Source organism: Montipora capricornis, chromosome 6 (genome assembly GCF_036669925.1).
Source record: "Montipora capricornis isolate CH-2021 chromosome 6, ASM3666992v2, whole genome shotgun sequence".
NCBI classification, from domain to species: domain Eukaryota; kingdom Metazoa; phylum Cnidaria; class Anthozoa; order Scleractinia; family Acroporidae; genus Montipora; species Montipora capricornis.
This window is the reverse complement of record NC_090888.1, coordinates 61742435-61758777: the sequence shown is the minus strand read 5'-3', so window position 1 is coordinate 61758777 and position 16343 is coordinate 61742435. Positions and strand designations below refer to the sequence as shown.

Genomic DNA, 16343 nt, shown 5'->3' with positions numbered 1-16343 from the left:
AGCAAAGGAAAGAAAAGCTTGGTGATGAACATGAAAACAAAAACAATATTGACTCCACGTGACTTATCCCCTGCTTAGCCCCAGCTGCAGATACATGTTCATTTCAGATTGGTTCATTCATTGACTTGCGTTAGTTGTGATTGGCTGAGGAAATCAGTTGTATATTGCGTGACGGAACTCGATTCAAATCCGCTTTACCTTCGCAACGTTAAAAAAAATGCTTGTTGTTTTTAGATCTAAACGAAATGTGGGAAGCTAGACGCGTTGAGCGAAAAGCTCGTTTGGAAGCAGAACGTGCCGAGAAAGAAAGGAAAGCGAAAGAGGAAGCCGCAAGGAAGGCTGCCGAGGAAGCCAGGGAGAAGGCTGAAGAAGAGAGACGTAGACAAGAAGAGGCTGTGGCTGAAGGAGACGAGAAGGAAGAGGGGGAGGAAGTGACGGAGAAGGAAGAAGAGAAGGAGGCTGAGGACGGACAGGAGGTTCAGGATGAGGAAACGAAAGAGGCCGAGGAAGAAGCGAAGAATATTTCTTCCGAGGCTGAACCCAAGCCTGTCGACTCGGTTGAGCTTCGACCCTCAGCTGAGGACTTAGTTGTAAAACCGTCTGCGGGAGAAGGCGACTTCATCTTGGAAGGGGATCTGCCGCCTGCCAATGAACCGGAAACTGAGGAGTTCAAGAGTCTTAGAGCGACCTTTGATCGAGACTTCCCTCAGTTGCTCTCTGTACTGAAAGGAACCAACAACATTGATCCTATCGTGGTGTCGGTCGAGAGAGAAACGGAAGAGATGAACAAGGAGGTTTTAAAAACAGTTGAAGGTACAAACGGAAAATTTATCCTCTACTGGTGGTTCTGTTAGGACTTAATACCCAAAGTACTGTAGTGCATCTAACCACAAACGTTTTTTCGTTGTACGGGTAAATCTTTCAAAAGCAGCAGTAAAAGGTATTTTCTTTTTGATGTCACCGTGCAATTGAAAAATTTCGGAAAAGTGGAATGTTCGGTCGTGCAACAAATTACTGCTAATGTTGCTGACTTGTCTTAACTTTAGCGACACACAATAAAGTGAAATCTTGACAAGGAAACAGTTTCCCCTACGTGTAAAGCGTTACTTTATCACTGAAAATAGTTGAGACTGTGTCTACTTTTTTAAACCAGGCGGTTAGCCGGATGGTAAGCTAAGACTTTGAGCAGAAAACTAAATTCTTTTTTTCGGTCGACCATTCCTTGCGATCAAATCTGTTTACGCTGAGCCCAAAGGTGGATACAGCTTATCATGTATCCAAAATACGAGATTACTAGTCTGAAATACTCAAACTTCAGTGCTGCATACTACATCGGCAATACGCACACTGCTTTTGCTTTTTGCTTCTGGATCCTCTTTTCGTGGGATTTTGACTTTACAAGAAATATAAGTGTTCTCCAAAATAAGGCCTAAGTGTTTGGTAAAGACAGTTCCAAAATGCAAGCTAAAAGGAAACACAAAGTTGCTTCAGGTTTTTTCCGTATGATTGCTTGGGTATGTCTCACCAAATTAAACGTATTGATTGGTTGAAATTCGCCACTTTTCCACCAATCAAATGCAAGTACTTGCACTCACTAAGGCGTAACGTCCACTACATCTTGTGGCTTCTTTTTGGGTATGGTAAGTCTGTCGTGATTCGCCGGTATAATGCTTTCGCGACATTCCTTTCAGTAAAATCTCTCTTAACAATTCCACTTCAGCTCCATTTAATTATCGCGGTTGGGAATACACCGGCATGGACCAAGACGAGGAAGAAGAAGACTTCGGCGAAGATGAAGAAGACGAGGAGGAGGAAGAAGAAGACATTTACGCCAAAGACAAGAAAAAGATCTTTGGTGATACAAGCCATTACTGCCCAGTAATGTTAAAAGATAAATATGTTTTGTGGCCGGGTATTGTTGAATGCGCCGCAAAGTATCGTGAGCGAACTTATTTCTTCTCATCCACTGATGCCAGGGCTACATTTCTGGCAGATCCAAACAGTTATCTCCCGATAAACAGACCTCTTGAGGTGAGTTGAGCCCTTGTCAGTAGCTTAAATTACAATCCCCGCTTCCGCGCTTCTCTGTGGTCCCTTTGTTGTGGACCATTGCCTTTAAAGAGAACAGAGTTTCGAAAGTTCCGACAACTTTTACCGTGACCCATTTATTCCCAAATTATAGTCTTCTTTACTTGCTCAAATGTCACTTTAGGAGGCTCAAACTAGTTTTAATACCTTCAACATACTGTACTATTTGGAAGGATTTAATCTACCCAACTGTTTCATGTAACATCAAAGTTGTGGTACCATATGAAACAAGATACACTCATTGATGTGACGTAATAGGTCACCATGGCAACAAAAGAGCCATCTAAAAACACCCTACATTTTGTGTGTAAATTCATGTATCAATCTCAAAAACTAACTCGGTGACCCCCATTCTTTTATTGCTGGAGAGTGATGAGCAAGCGAAGATAAATCTCTCTGCAAAGTTTAAAAAAATTCTCTTGAGCAGATTCATAGCCACCTTCACAATTGGAGAGTTATAAGGTGGCTCTGAATCCATTCCGGATAATTTTTTTTAAACTTTGCAGAGAGATTTATCTTAGCCTGCTAATCGCTTCTCAGCAATAAAAAATGGGGGTCATCGAGTTTGTTTTTGAGATACAAGAGCTTAAACACAAAATATAGGGCTTTTTTAGATGATTCTTTTGTTGCCATGGTAATCTGTTCCGTCACATTAGTATGTGCATCTTGTTAAACAATTGTTGGTGTTTCATATGGCACCATTACATTGTCATTAAGTGAAACTGTGTTGTAGAGTTAATCCTTATAAATTGTTGAAACTGGTTTGAGCCACCTTAAAACGTAACCCAGAGCTTCCATACTCGACCAAAAACGTTTTGGTGTTTTGGACTCGAAAACGCATTTGAAATGCGTTTGCGAGCTCTTGTCCTAAACCACATTTTTGAACCGCAGTTATTTTTCTATTTTAATATGGTTTCTCATTAAGTATCAATGTTTCATATACTTGATCTCAACTATTTGCCACACAATGCCACCGACTTCAAAGTACTTGGAATAAAGTCTTGAGACGACGCATGATGCATACTCTCGCAGCCTTTTTAGTTCTTTCACCGTTCACGCAAATCTGGTTTGTGTCGAAGTATTCCTCTTTTATTATTTACACATTTACTGTTCCATCATTTCATTCTTATTTTTCAGCCTCCTCCAATTCGTCTCTTAATTCTTGGTCCCAAAGGAGCGGGTAAAACTCTGCACGGCCGCCAATTAGCAAAGCAAATCGGTGTGTTCCACATTTCATTCAAGGAGCGTCTGCAAGAATTGATCATTGCTAAGACCAAGAAAAAGATAGGACCCGAATATGATGACGATGAGGATGAAACCGGTGAACAAGCTGTCACGGCCCCGGAAGGACTTGAAGGGACTGGTAAGTATTGAGCAGGCATTGTTGATTCTTTAACTTTTCAATTATCTAGAAAACAATATTCTAGTAAGATAGTAAGTTATATGGATATGCTGCAGTGCGCTTTACAAGAAGGAGCGGTGACACAAATAATTCGAATAAAGTATAACACGCCAAGCCAAACTTCTTTGGCAGGAGAGAACCAGGAAGCACTTGCGGCGAGTGGAGGCGTGCTGGATAGACAAATCTATCCCGAGGTGGATTTGAACAATGAGGATTTAACGCCCTAACTAAACCAGGCTTCCTCAAAAAACCAGTCTTGGAGAACGTTGTTTGCTTCGTCGTTCTTTCTTAAGATCCCTCCGTAGCCCCACTCGCTAGCTCGTTTATCTTCAGTTGGTCCTGAATAGACAGTATGTGCCGTTGATTTGCGGGCACCTACAAATTTTCAAATGCAACTTTTGATGTTTAGGGTCTAATGCTCCTTTCAGGCTCGGTCCATACACTTTTTTATTTATTTATTTATTTTTTTTTTGTGGCTCGGTCCATTAACTTGCAAAAAAAGGGAAGGAGACCAATATTTTTCCAGTACGGAGAGAACAAGCTAGTTCAATAAGGATTTTATTAGATTGGCCCTCTTGCCCTGGGTTTTTTATTCCTTGAGTCTTGCCTCTTCTCCTGCTTCTGTTAACGGTTCTGGAAAGTAAAATTCGTACTGGAACTCCGACACGACTAAACAAAAAAAAACATTTATGTCCGAGAAAATGGAAACAGAAAATAGAGTCAGAAAATAGAGTATAGCGATGTTTCTCATGACGTTACCCATTGTCATTAACATGCCAACCAGAACCTAATTGGTTGTCGAAACAATGACTTCTTTTGGTTCCGTAGTTGGCAAATTTAAACATCAAAAGAAAATTAACGTCAATGTTTGTAAACAAGAAATATTGATATGTACGCTGCTTGGTGACCGGTCCTAGAACCAATGAGAATTCTCCTTTTCATCTCGGACCAGTTTGCCTATATAATAACTAAATATTATTCTCACATGATAGTTATAATGATCTTTCGTGTGCGGTTGATTTCTTTCCCAGATGCAGAAAATGCCCCAAAAGAAGGGGAAGGGGAGGATAATGGAGAAGCCGAAGAAGGGACTGGGGCCGAGACAGAGGCTGAGACTGAACCTGAACCCGAACTGACGGATGAAGAAGAAAGCATTCGTGCAAATTTAGCTGAGGGTGAGCCACTTCCAAATGAAACTTTGGACAAGATTCTGCCGCCATTTTGGAACGAAGAGCCGTTTAGGTGAGACACAATTGACCGTGAAAATGCCCAATTTGGGTAATCATTTGCTGCCTATTTGTAGAAATGAGTGTAAGGGTTAGCGTTATTTTTTTGGTGAGGGTAAATGTAGGTCTTCCTCTTTACTAGAGGACCGGAGATTAGGGGAAACTTTGTGAATTCCCAGATACAAGTGTTGTTGAAGTTGCGGAGGAGAGCAAGGGGACACTTCCTGACGCTTATCGAAATCGGCGTGCATCTCTGGCAGGGATCTCAGGGCTATTTTTTTTTTGCTCTCCAGCCAACTTCCCAGAACTCGCTTAACTGTATGACTTTTACTTACGCTATGCCTAGGACGTTTCGTAGAATTCAGAAGTAATTTATCAAGAGTCTGTTTTTTCGATTTGTTTTAGTTTTTTTTTCTTTGCAGAAAGAGTCGTTTATAGTAAAAAAATTTTTGGCCATGTATTTATGTACGTATGTATGTATGTATGTATATACCAGCTGCAGGAGGCGCCTTATCAATTCAGTTCCTGAGACTTCAATAAATAGAGGGGGCCAGTTTGTTTGCTTATTTGTAAAGTTACAGAGAAATCACTCGCTTGACTGCTGGATAGCAAAAGAGCTCCTTGACTCTTTATTTAAAACGAGATGTTTCCTCTCTGAAGGTCCACAGGGTTTATCTTGGAGGGTTTCCCTCGCACTGAAGCTGAGGCTCGTTACCTAGCAACCTCGGGCTTGTTTCCTGACCTCGCCGTTATTCTGGGAGTGGAAGATACTGAAATTGTGGAAAGACTTTTACCACCGCTGCTTGAAAAGTGGCGTAAAAAGAGAGACAAACGCGAGGCGGAGAAAGAAAGACAGCGTGCTTTAGCCAAGAAACAGAAGGTAGGATTAAAAATATAGTTTTTTTCATTACACTACGCCTATGCCCTGGATCTTTCAAGGGTATCATTCATACTGAGAGGATTTCTTGGACGTAAGAAAAGAAATGATCTATATCGTGGTATCTTTGATGAGATACAAACAAGGGACTGACATATATCTTCCAATTGTAGTCTGTACTTAATTTATTCCTCGTTTCAGAAGTCGAAAACTATTTTAGAGAGCTTAAGCAGGGACAACGAAGACAGCCACAAGAATGTTATCTAAAATGTAACTGGTAGATTTGAACGGTGTGGCTGTTTGAGAGAACATTGAAAAATGCTCACGTCCTACACACGGCCTCAAATTTGGTGATTTGACGTCGTTGTCAGGACAAAGAACGGCGACGAAATGTATCAAAATGTAACAAGCGCTTGCGAGGCATGCAGACCGTTTTTTCGTCCATTAAATCTACTGTTTTCCGTAGCCGTCCTCGTCTTTGCCTAAGCCGCTTTCTTTGACCCAAGACAAAGAACGGCGACGAAATGTCGCGAAATGCCATTCCTCCACTGATCAGGAACAGACTCGTATGAAATTGTGCATGATGGAAAGACATTCGAGGTTCGCGACAATGATTTGCAATTCCTTTTTTTTGGTTCAAAACAATAGAAAATGCAAATTATTCTCCTAACAAGTCCATTGCGCTGAAATTTTGTGCAAACAGTTTCTTGTGCTGCGATTAAAAGAAAAAAACGCGGCGTCTGATCACGCCAGTGAAAACCACTTTTTGCTCTGCTGCATTTCGTCCAATTTGTCAATTTCACAGAAATGTATGTCATCAGTGTACCACTTTCATAAATGGCGACCACTTTTACATTCTTTTGTCTTAATGTTAATTAAACCTACTGCCCTCATTTTGAAACAAAATTCTTTTGAAATTTGCTTGTCGTAACGAGGCCAGAGAGGCTTATTAGCATTAAAAGAAAAGAATATTTTATTTGGCCGCCATTATGAAGTAGGTCTATTGCCGCCACTCTCTCGAGTCTGGCCTTCGTTTCACCCCGAGAGAGACTTCGGGTCTTCGGGGGAGGAGCGTGGGCTCTTTTTCGAGACAGCGGCTGGTAATCGAACCTAGTTATCGCACGTGTTAATTATTAATCGGGAAAAAATACTGGCGTGATGGTTGTTTGCCTCGTAACACGCAAGATAAATCCCTTAAAAATTCTGGACGAAACTTCCTCACAATGTAAATTTGTTTTTTATTTGTTCATCTTCAACCCACCAATGCAGTTAATTTCTCATTATCTTTGTTACAAAGGATGAGGACCGTGCGAGGAGACGCGAGGAAAAATTGGCGGAGTTAGCTTCAAGAAAATCCGAGAGAAGGGTCAGATATTTGCATGAAGTTTTTGCTTTTGAGAATTATTTCTTTCTGACTGCTCTAAGAAAACTGCATGTTTTCGATTGGGCGAGGGTGGGAATTTAATAGAATATTCTAATGACTCAACTACGCGTTTTCCCTTCGAAGCATGCACTCTTTAAAAGATTTTGACCGACCGCAAATCCCAATACGCATGGTCAAGGCGTAAAACTTGTCGTCCTTCAATCTCAAAGGGTCCCTAAGCTCCATAATTCGCTTTTTTTATCGTTTTCTCTAAGAACGTTTAGTGTTAATGCGCCGTAAAACAGAAGTCGTTTGTCCCACGGCTTGGGTATAGGAAAGGCATATGTATATGGTTCACTGATAGACGTCAAAAACTGCCCTGTCATGGAACAAAATCTCTCAAACCTTTAATGCAAAATGCAATGTAGTTTGTGACGTCATCTCAGGATGGACCCATACCTCTCACTAGCTCGGTCGTGAGACAAGGAACTGCCAATTATTTTGCCAACTTTCCACAACTTGTGCGGCTGTTAGAAGCAAAATCGGAAAGATTTAAAGCAAAAGATCAGTTTTTATACTGCTGAAATTTGACTTTCGCGTAACAAAAATGTCTGAACGCTTTTCAATGAGGCAAGGTTACAACACTTTTGGTAAACACGCCTTTCAAAGGTAAATTCCTGCACCGTAAATGAGTTGGACTTTTAATTTGCCTTACTCATTATACGTCAACCTCGTTCCCAGGGTCTTCTCGGCTTTCAACATCTATGTTAAAAAGCGAGAAGATCCTGGGAACGAGGTTGATTATATTTAAAGTTACATTTAACAGTTAGGGGTTCTTAATCTTTACAGCTTAGTTATTATCCTCGGGATAAAACATGGGTAAGAATAGTTTTCTACGTCTTTTGCTTTTTCGAAGCCATCTGAATCACTCATAGTCGTCTAATTAGAAGTTCGACATCTAGCTGATTACCCAGCGCAGGTGTATTTAAAAAATGATCTCGTAGTCTCATTGATAGGTTTAGCAGGACAAAAGAAGTGACGAGATCTCGACAGTTCATTAACCAATCCAACCTGCTGGCTAAAAGATCACCTGATTTTGAACAAGTGTCATCTTTTAATCATTACTAGGCTTACAGATCGCAAAGGGATAGCGAAGACAGCGAAGAAGATCCAGATGAAGATGATGACGAAGAAGACATCGAAGCTTTTCTTGACGCCGAGGAAGAGGAGGAAGACGAAGAATTAGAAGACGAAGAAGAAGAAACCGAGGAAGATGCTGTCGAGCGACTCAAAACTGAGATTGGCGAACGATATGATGAGGAGACTGGAAAAGTAGCTATAGTACAGGTTTGTACTCGCTATTGGCGGATCCTAATGCTACAAAAATGCGTTCTTTCATTTGAAAAAGGTCAAATTCACCGTGAGCACTTGATCACTAGACTACGAGCTGTCCCTCTTTCGCCGCTTGGTTATTCGAGCAGGTTCGAGGAAAAATGGCCGCGCGAAATCTGGATTCGAGGAGGATTTGGCGCTGGATTCGAGGAGGATTTGTCGCGGCCATTTTTTTCTCGTGCCTGTCTTCTCGGGGTCGGCTATCCACCCGGTCAAAGAGGGACTTCTCGTAGTCTGCTTGATCACTAAAAAAATTGATGAATTTCATCCACCTAAACTGTGTCAAGAAGCGGATACAGCTATCAGCCCAATAAATTAGGTTACGCTTGCATGTACGTGTTTTCAGACTCGAACAACAATGTGCGTCCTTTTAAAAAGCTACTTAAGTGAACACACTATCTACTTGTCTTTTGAACAGTTTCACGTGCTTTCGAAATGCAGCAACAAGTTTGTCTGTCTCGGTAAAGAGATGCTCTTTATTGGCAAGCTCCATCTCACCTTAAACATGCAACCGACTCGGTACGAGCGAGAGTGAGACTTGAAACTGTTATTAATATTCACATCACATAACTTGGTACTTGATCTTGAAAATGGTGGCATGGGGACGCCGAAATGCGGGTTTTTCAGTTTTATCTTTGGAAAATCAATTGAGTTATTCTTATGGCAGTTGTTTATCCGGTGTGTAAAGTTATCCACCTTTCGACCTACCGAGGCATTTGTTACCAATTTTGCATATTTTATTTCATAGGAGACGCTAGAAGAAATCTCAATTCCTCGAGGAGAGATAAATGGTGGACGAAAGCCCCGGATTGTGGAGTACTGCATTAAGAAAGTTCTCAAACCAGTTGTGGACTTCCGGGAAAGCCTGTTTGACCGGTGCTTCGCAATCGATGGGTACCTTGCCAATAAAATGCTTATTACGGGATACAAATTTCCAAGCCGTTTTGGAAGATGGTGCCCTGTCAAGGTAAAGTGACGTCACAGCTGTGACACGCGCACTCGTCGTCATGAAGTTGAAGATTAATTTTCCCCTTTTGCTATCGAAAGGAGATAAATAACTTTGCATTCGAAATCTTTTGGAAATCTTCGTTCATTTACTGGGATAACATTTGCGATTTCCTTCACTGTAATTGCGAGAACACGCTCCATTTCGACCATTTGAGTCCTGTAGCGAGATAAGTGACATAAGAACTTCGACCATTCTTGTATAGCTCAGAGGTAGAGCATCCGATCTCGTAATCGGAAGGTTGTAGGTTCGACTTTTACAACGGATCGCTCGGATTTTTTTTCGAGTTTTCCGAGTCACCATAGAGAAAGTATCTCAGCTTTTTTTTGCGTGTGCTAATTTTGATGCCGTCGTTCGCTTATTTGGCTGCTAAAATGCTGTTTTTCTGGTCACTGTGAATTGTCTCCAGAGGCATCAATTGTTTCGATCATTGCCGAGAATTATGACCTCTGACATGTCGAGAACCAGGAAGTCCGCAAAATATTGTTTATTTGAGTTTCACAACCTACTAGCTTGACGGTCACGCAACAGAGCAAATTGCGCAGCCTCCGAAATTTAGACGGTCATTGCTAGCGGTTATAAAAATGTACCTTTAATTCGACTGTACATGTTCTAAAACTCTCCAGAGATGTGCGACGAGGAAAAGATTGACTCCGGGACACAAATGACTGTTATAGATCTTGTGGTTCGTCTTAAATCACGATTCTTTGAATTGCTCAGCTCTCCCGTTTTTTTGCAGCAGCTTCAACTCCCGAAGCAGACACTGGCCTGCCTGGGCCTGTCAGCTGAATAGATCCAGAGGGTTCTTTGTACAAAGGAGCCGAAAACATTTTATAACCCACACTTCGGCTGCATCTTGAACTAACATATGTCCCTTTTGTCGTCCTTAGCTCCTGGAGGGCGAAGTTCTCCCTCCTCAGTACGGCTTTGGTGATCACACCTTTCCTGTAGTGTATCGACAACATGTGTACTTTTGCTCGGGACGGGACCAGCGGGACATGTTCATGCAATGTCCGTCTCGTTACTTGAAACAGTCTTCTCCTAAACCCGTCGTTCCCATCAAAATGGCCATTCTTGGACCTCCAAAGTCTGGAAAAACTGGATGTAAGTACGGCTCGCCCAAAACGTGTCAACCCATGATGATGCGTTTCTTCTAAACTTGTCACAGAAGATGAAAGTTAAATTAAGGGAGACACTAAGTCTTACTCTGAAGATAGTCAGTCAGTGGGGACGGCTTTCTACATAATGGAGGGGGGTGAATGGGGGTATGCAAATCCGCCGATCCGTTAGGATTTAATAACAAAATCCATCGATCCGTTAAAAAAGTCCCTACATTCAAATCTGCTCAATATTTGCAAGAAGGTAGATTTAAGAGTTCCGTGATCCGAACGAGATCGGTGAGATCCGCGATCCGAACTTTATGACAGGCAAAATGCCATTATCCGGGCCAAAAAGAAGGATGAAACCGCAATCCGCTGGAATTGTTAGATCCGAAAATCCGTTAAAATGTAGCGCTGAATCCAAAATCCGGGCAAAGATATTTCCAAAAATCCGCCGATCCGTTGGCCTATTCCCCCCCCCCCCCTCCCTCATAATGCCAAAGCTCCGTTGTAGAAGTTTGTTGAAGGCCTTTCTGTCTTGTGTGGAATGTAAAGCAAAGCAAAGCAAAGCAAAGCAAAGCAAGGCAAAGCAAAGCAGAGCAGAGCAGAGCAGAGCAGAGCAAAGCAACCATATTTAAGGTCGATAACCTCGTAACATTTATTTCAACTGACAAAGCTGCGGTCGACGGTGCGCTCATTTTACTCCACCCTCACCACCAGTGCCTCGTTTTACGGGTGTTTAAAGTTACTTTAAGCTACACTGAAAGGAAAGAAGTCGAAACAAGGATGTGAGATCCGGGGATCGGTTTCAGAACCTCTTGCATCAAGGCCGCGCACTAACCGACTGTGCCATCCTTGCTCCTCAGCTTTCACTTAAGCTATTTTGGGTGAAATTTAAACGGAAGCATGTTTCACATCATCATAGGCAGCTTGCACGCTCGACGTCAAGTTCAAAGTAGCATTTTCCTTGAAAGCTCTGTGATAAAATATTACCGTGGTACGTGAAATGACAAACAACCTAATTAAGTAAATCACTGTTTTGCCCGCCTAATTAATGTGCACTTCCTTGTTCTTTGCAGTGGCTAACCGTTTTGTGGCCGAGTACGGGGTTGTGAGGTTATCCATCGGTGAGGCAATAAGAAAAATCCTGAATTTCCAGCCATATACAGAACTCGCAAGACAAATAAAGCTGCACCTTAGAGCTGGTATGACTGTGCCGGATGAACTGGCAGTGCAGGCCTTAGAAGTGGCATTACTGGACATGCAGTGTCAGACTCGAGGGTACGTAAAGAGTGACTGTTTCGTTGCAGCCTGTCATGAAAAAGGTATATTTGGGCGCGAGATAGCGTTCCAGGTATTTTATTTCGAAAACCTCCTGCCGCTATCTTAGATAAGAGAGGAAGAAACTTGACCCTGTCCGCTGTGGTTGGGTCAAGGAATGCTGAGCTGGATGTTGAGCAAGATAATGTAACATAAAATCTGAAAATCTGTGAAATTTCAAAGAAAACGGCTAAATATCCATCGAACAAAGTGTAGCCTATTGTTGACAAATAACGTATCTGTGCATAAGGTACCCCTCCATTTATGGCGCGTCTTTGTGTATCGCGTTCGCCTCTATTTTCAAGAGACAACCTACGTGAATTGCATTTAAATTGCAACTTTTGTGTTCAAGAGTAATAGGTTCAGACCGTTTCCAAGTTACCGTTTCTTCTTTTAGTTACATACTGGATGGCTATCCAGTCACCAGAAGACAAGTCGAGCTAATGACCGAGCGAAAGATTATACCTGTCAGAGTGCTGGAGCTACAAGTTGATGATAAGGAGTTGTTGAGGCGTGGAACGGCTGATCTTCATGCGCCTACAAGGTATCGCGTATAACTCTATTAGGTCAAGTCTGAATGTGAATGTTAATGTGGATATATATTTAACAATTAGACCCGTAGCCCGCAAGGGCTAGGGGTCAATAGCCCATGAGGCGAATCCCAATGGGCTATTGACCCGTGGCCCTTGAGGGCGAAGGGTCTAATTGTTTTAGTATCACCCAACTAGTCGGGCAGAAAAGGCAATAATAAAGTTAGCAAATGCAAGTTGAAAAAATGTTTATTTGGGAACAAAACGAAAGAAAGCGTCACGCTTTTCGCTACTCGAGGACTATTACTAATAGTCCTCTAGTAGTGTAGCCAATCAAAATGCAGGATTTGCATTAGTCCACTAGTTGGGTGATACTAAATATAGATATCTTGACAAAAGTTTATCGCGGTGTAGGGATTTTACACGAGTTAGTTGTCACAAAACTAACAAGCGATGAAAACGAACTCGTTTGCTTATGCTCTACAAAAGCAATTTCCGTAATGGACTTTGTGCATGCTAGACAGATTATGCTAAGCTGCTTCCTGATTGAAAGGAGCACTTTCGTACGTTGGCGGTTCGGGGTTTGAACCGGTTTTAGAAATTACAAAAATATAAGTAAATATCATCATGAGAATATCGTAGCACGTTAACCATTGCCGAGGTTCAGATACTCTCTAGCAATGAAAAGATAAGGAATAAACAAAACTGACCTAAACCGAGAAGATTGTAGTACCTTAGTCAGCTGGTATTTTTGCACATTATTGCTGTCATAACCTCAGGTTATAAAACTTCCTTCTGGCTTTCTAATACGTAGCAGTTGAACGTCAAAAGTATTTTTTTTTACTTCTTTAGTTTAGCCTGTGCAGCACTCGTTTCCCTAAAAACGAAAAGCTTAGAGGAGATTCTTACACAATCTCCTCCCAGTTTTCGCGCGGCCAGAATCTTGGGAAAGGTCTTGGAACGTATGGGACTTACAATTAATCCCGCGCAGGCGGGCTTTGCTTTTGCAATACTATTGTTGGTTATTGGCTAAAAGACCTCACGTCATTTTTTCATCCAATCTGAGACACAAGCAAAATTATTTGGGGACCTAGCTGCCTTTTCCCGCGATTAGTGACGGTTGCACTTATTTGTTTTGCTTTATGCTTGGCTTATTTTGTTGTGTGCGTTTTCCCGCGCTTAGTGGCGGCTGCACCTTTTTGTTTTGCGTTATGATTGGCTCATTGGATTGTTTGCGTCAACTGTGGTTGGCTAAACTGACCACTTTGATTTTGTTTCTTCTGAACTCACTTAAAAACTGCCTTATTGCAAAAAAGAAAAAAATCACCTTTGCTTAACGATTGTCCTCAAATTGTCGCAATATCTTGTTGGTTGAATCAGATGGTTAAGCCGCCTAAACAACCACGTACTTAACAAAAGAATGCGTCGATGCATCTTATTCTCTTTGAAGGGTTCTTCCTCTGCACGACAGCTTACAGATTCTCGGTATACGGGTCAATGCTTGGAGGCGGGAAATTGCGGACGTGAGAGAGTGGTATCAAAAGGAATACAGAAACTGGGTAGCAGCAGATGGTCAGCGATCCAAGTGGTGGGTGTGGAACCAAGCCTTGGATGAAGCCAGGAAAAGTGTTAGGCAGATTCAAACTTACTTGCAGAGATTATCGGAAGGTAATACTTGCAAAAGGACATAGTTGCTTGGGGCAGAGTGGAAGCCACCAGTGTGAATGGTTCTTTATTACATTTCGGTGCATTAAAATCGCTAAATTTGACAATGTGAGTTATGACTATCAGGCGCCACAATAATTGACGTAAGCTATCAGTGCCTCCCAAGCGAGTAGGTATAGTAACTTTTCTTCTCTGAAATGTTTAAATTAAACTACTATAAAACAGGAGGCCTCGAGGCATTCCTGTGTTTTAAGCTCCATCCGTGCAATTTAGAGTTGGAGACTAAGAATGTTTTTATGACGCTGAATTATTAGGTGTCGCTCAGTTAAAAGAACTCAGCGACACCTAATTTGCAGAAACTACCTGCACCGTCAGTTCATCCCTCTCGCTTCCCCTCCCTTAAGAATTATATTTGTAAAGGAATGTTACTGAAGAAATACTTTCGTCTTAGATATTGAACATCGTTGGGTGCTATTTTACAGGACGTTACGCAAGTAGTTTTTTCTTTTTAACGTGCAATGCGACCACTATCCACCTTGATAGAAGGTCCCATTACCACTTTTTGTGCTATCTGCAGGTAAATCGGCCTCTATAGCCGACATGTGTGTTACGCCTAGTGAGTGCTTAGTGCGTTTGGGGGATTTTGGCCAATATTGTCCCGTCAGCCTTGCTGACCGCGGAGAACTGGTAGATTGTTCCGTCAACCCGTCATTAGAGTTCGCTGCTGAGTTTTGCGGACGTTATTACAAAATGGCGTCCAGAGTGGAGTTGGAACACTTTCTTGCGGACCCCGCTCGTTACGTGCCACCTTTGGCCCCCAAAAAGCTGCCCCCGCCTGAACGCCTGCCGAAGAGAAGGACAGAAGCTGAAGTGAAGGCCCTTTTTCCGAAACAAATCGAACTGAAGGGGTACTGTCCAGTCACGTTCTTGGATGGCAAGCTAAGGTAAAGTTCCTGTTTTCTTTATTCCTCTGAAAACTTTGTGGAAAAACATATTGAAGTCCTGCTGCTTACCAAGGATTAACCAACTAATGTTTGTCTTTGTTGCTAACTCCACCTGTCTTCAGTTTGTTTGTGATTTTATAAGAAAAGGAAGTTGACAAAACTTTGCCTTGCAACAACACCCTATATTTTGGCTTCAGTTGCTCATATCTTAAAAACTAACTCGGTGAACCCAGTTTTTTATTGCACGAAAATGATCAGGGCAAGATGAAATTCTCTGCAAAGTTTAACAAAATAATGTGGAGCGGATTCAGAGCTATCTTAAATTTTCAATTATTTAAGGTGGCTCTAAATCCGCTTCACAGGCGTTTTTGAAACTTTGCAGAAAGTTTCATTCTGCATGCTGATTACATTTCAGAAATTAAAAATGGTGGTTGCCGACCGAGTTCGTTTTTTGAGATATGAGCAGCTAAAGCGAAAATATGGGGTGTTTTTGCAGGGCTTTCCTGTTGCCACGGTAACTTTTTGTGTCATAAGAATGACCTAATCTTTTTCAGCAATAACTGGTGTTTGGTACCATAACATTGCTGTTGAGTGATAAAGTGTGGTGGTGTCCTTCTAATAAGAACATTTCCTTCAAGTGTTGGCTCTTAAAAGTTTCTTTGTTTTAGATGTCCCAGTGCGCAAATGACTCTCCAGTTTGGCGGTTTTTGTACCACCTGATCGCCAGTAACAAATGGCCCATTAGTGCGAGAACCACTTATCCCTTTCGTAATATTGTGTATGTGATAGTTTAAAGGTCATGATGATGTTGACGATGTCGTGTAGCCAGATAACGTTTTCGAATGAAGGCTGCCGTTTCGTTTTACAATAATCTATGACTAAAGCGATTTCAGACACATTTCTTATTTATTTTACCCCTTAATGTAAATGACGTTTTCCCTGCCACTACCGTAGTATTTCTTTATCATTTTCTTTATGTATAACAAAAAACTAAACATTTCAGTGCCATGTCGACGGTTTTCTTCATGTCAATGCTTTCATTTCAATTATTTTTTCCTGTTATTTGCTTGTAGATACGAAAATATCGTGCCTGGGGAAACAGATTTGGTGGTGGAGTACAGAGAAAAGCTCTTTTGCTTCGAGTCGGAAGACAAACTGCAACAATTTATGAGGTAGCCTGCTGTTGACAATTGAAATAAAGACCTGTCTACATGGAGGCGGGTAGCCTCGCCTTGGTGGGGTAGAAAAATAGCTTGCGTTTGCATGCAATGTTATCACCCTGAGGTCCCGGGTGACGTTTTCTTTAGGAAAATGGCGGTAGAAAGGCGCATTTTTGCGGTTAATGCTCTTCTACTTCCACTAGCAGCTCTTACTTCAACTTTTCAGTGTTGTGGCTTCCTATTATCACTTTTAATGTTGCAACGGCTTCG

The 16343-nt window shown here is 41.8% G+C and overlaps 1 protein-coding gene across 1 annotated transcript in view; it reads left to right on the top strand.

Moving 5' to 3' along the window:
• LOC138052734 (adenylate kinase 9-like) overlaps positions 1-16343 on the top strand; it is a 45359-nt gene that overhangs the window by 23417 nt on the left and 5599 nt on the right. The window contains exons 14-27 of the mRNA XM_068899294.1: positions 235-813; positions 1721-2031; positions 3226-3451; positions 4522-4732; positions 5377-5596; positions 6891-6959; positions 8085-8303; positions 9097-9315; positions 10245-10458; positions 11534-11735; positions 12172-12318; positions 13755-13972; positions 14547-14913; positions 15987-16085. Coding sequence (XP_068755395.1) covers positions 235-813; positions 1721-2031; positions 3226-3451; positions 4522-4732; positions 5377-5596; positions 6891-6959; positions 8085-8303; positions 9097-9315; positions 10245-10458; positions 11534-11735; positions 12172-12318; positions 13755-13972; positions 14547-14913; positions 15987-16085 — 3301 coding nt within the window. The remainder of the gene's footprint in view (positions 1-234; positions 814-1720; positions 2032-3225; positions 3452-4521; positions 4733-5376; positions 5597-6890; positions 6960-8084; positions 8304-9096; positions 9316-10244; positions 10459-11533; positions 11736-12171; positions 12319-13754; positions 13973-14546; positions 14914-15986; positions 16086-16343) is intronic.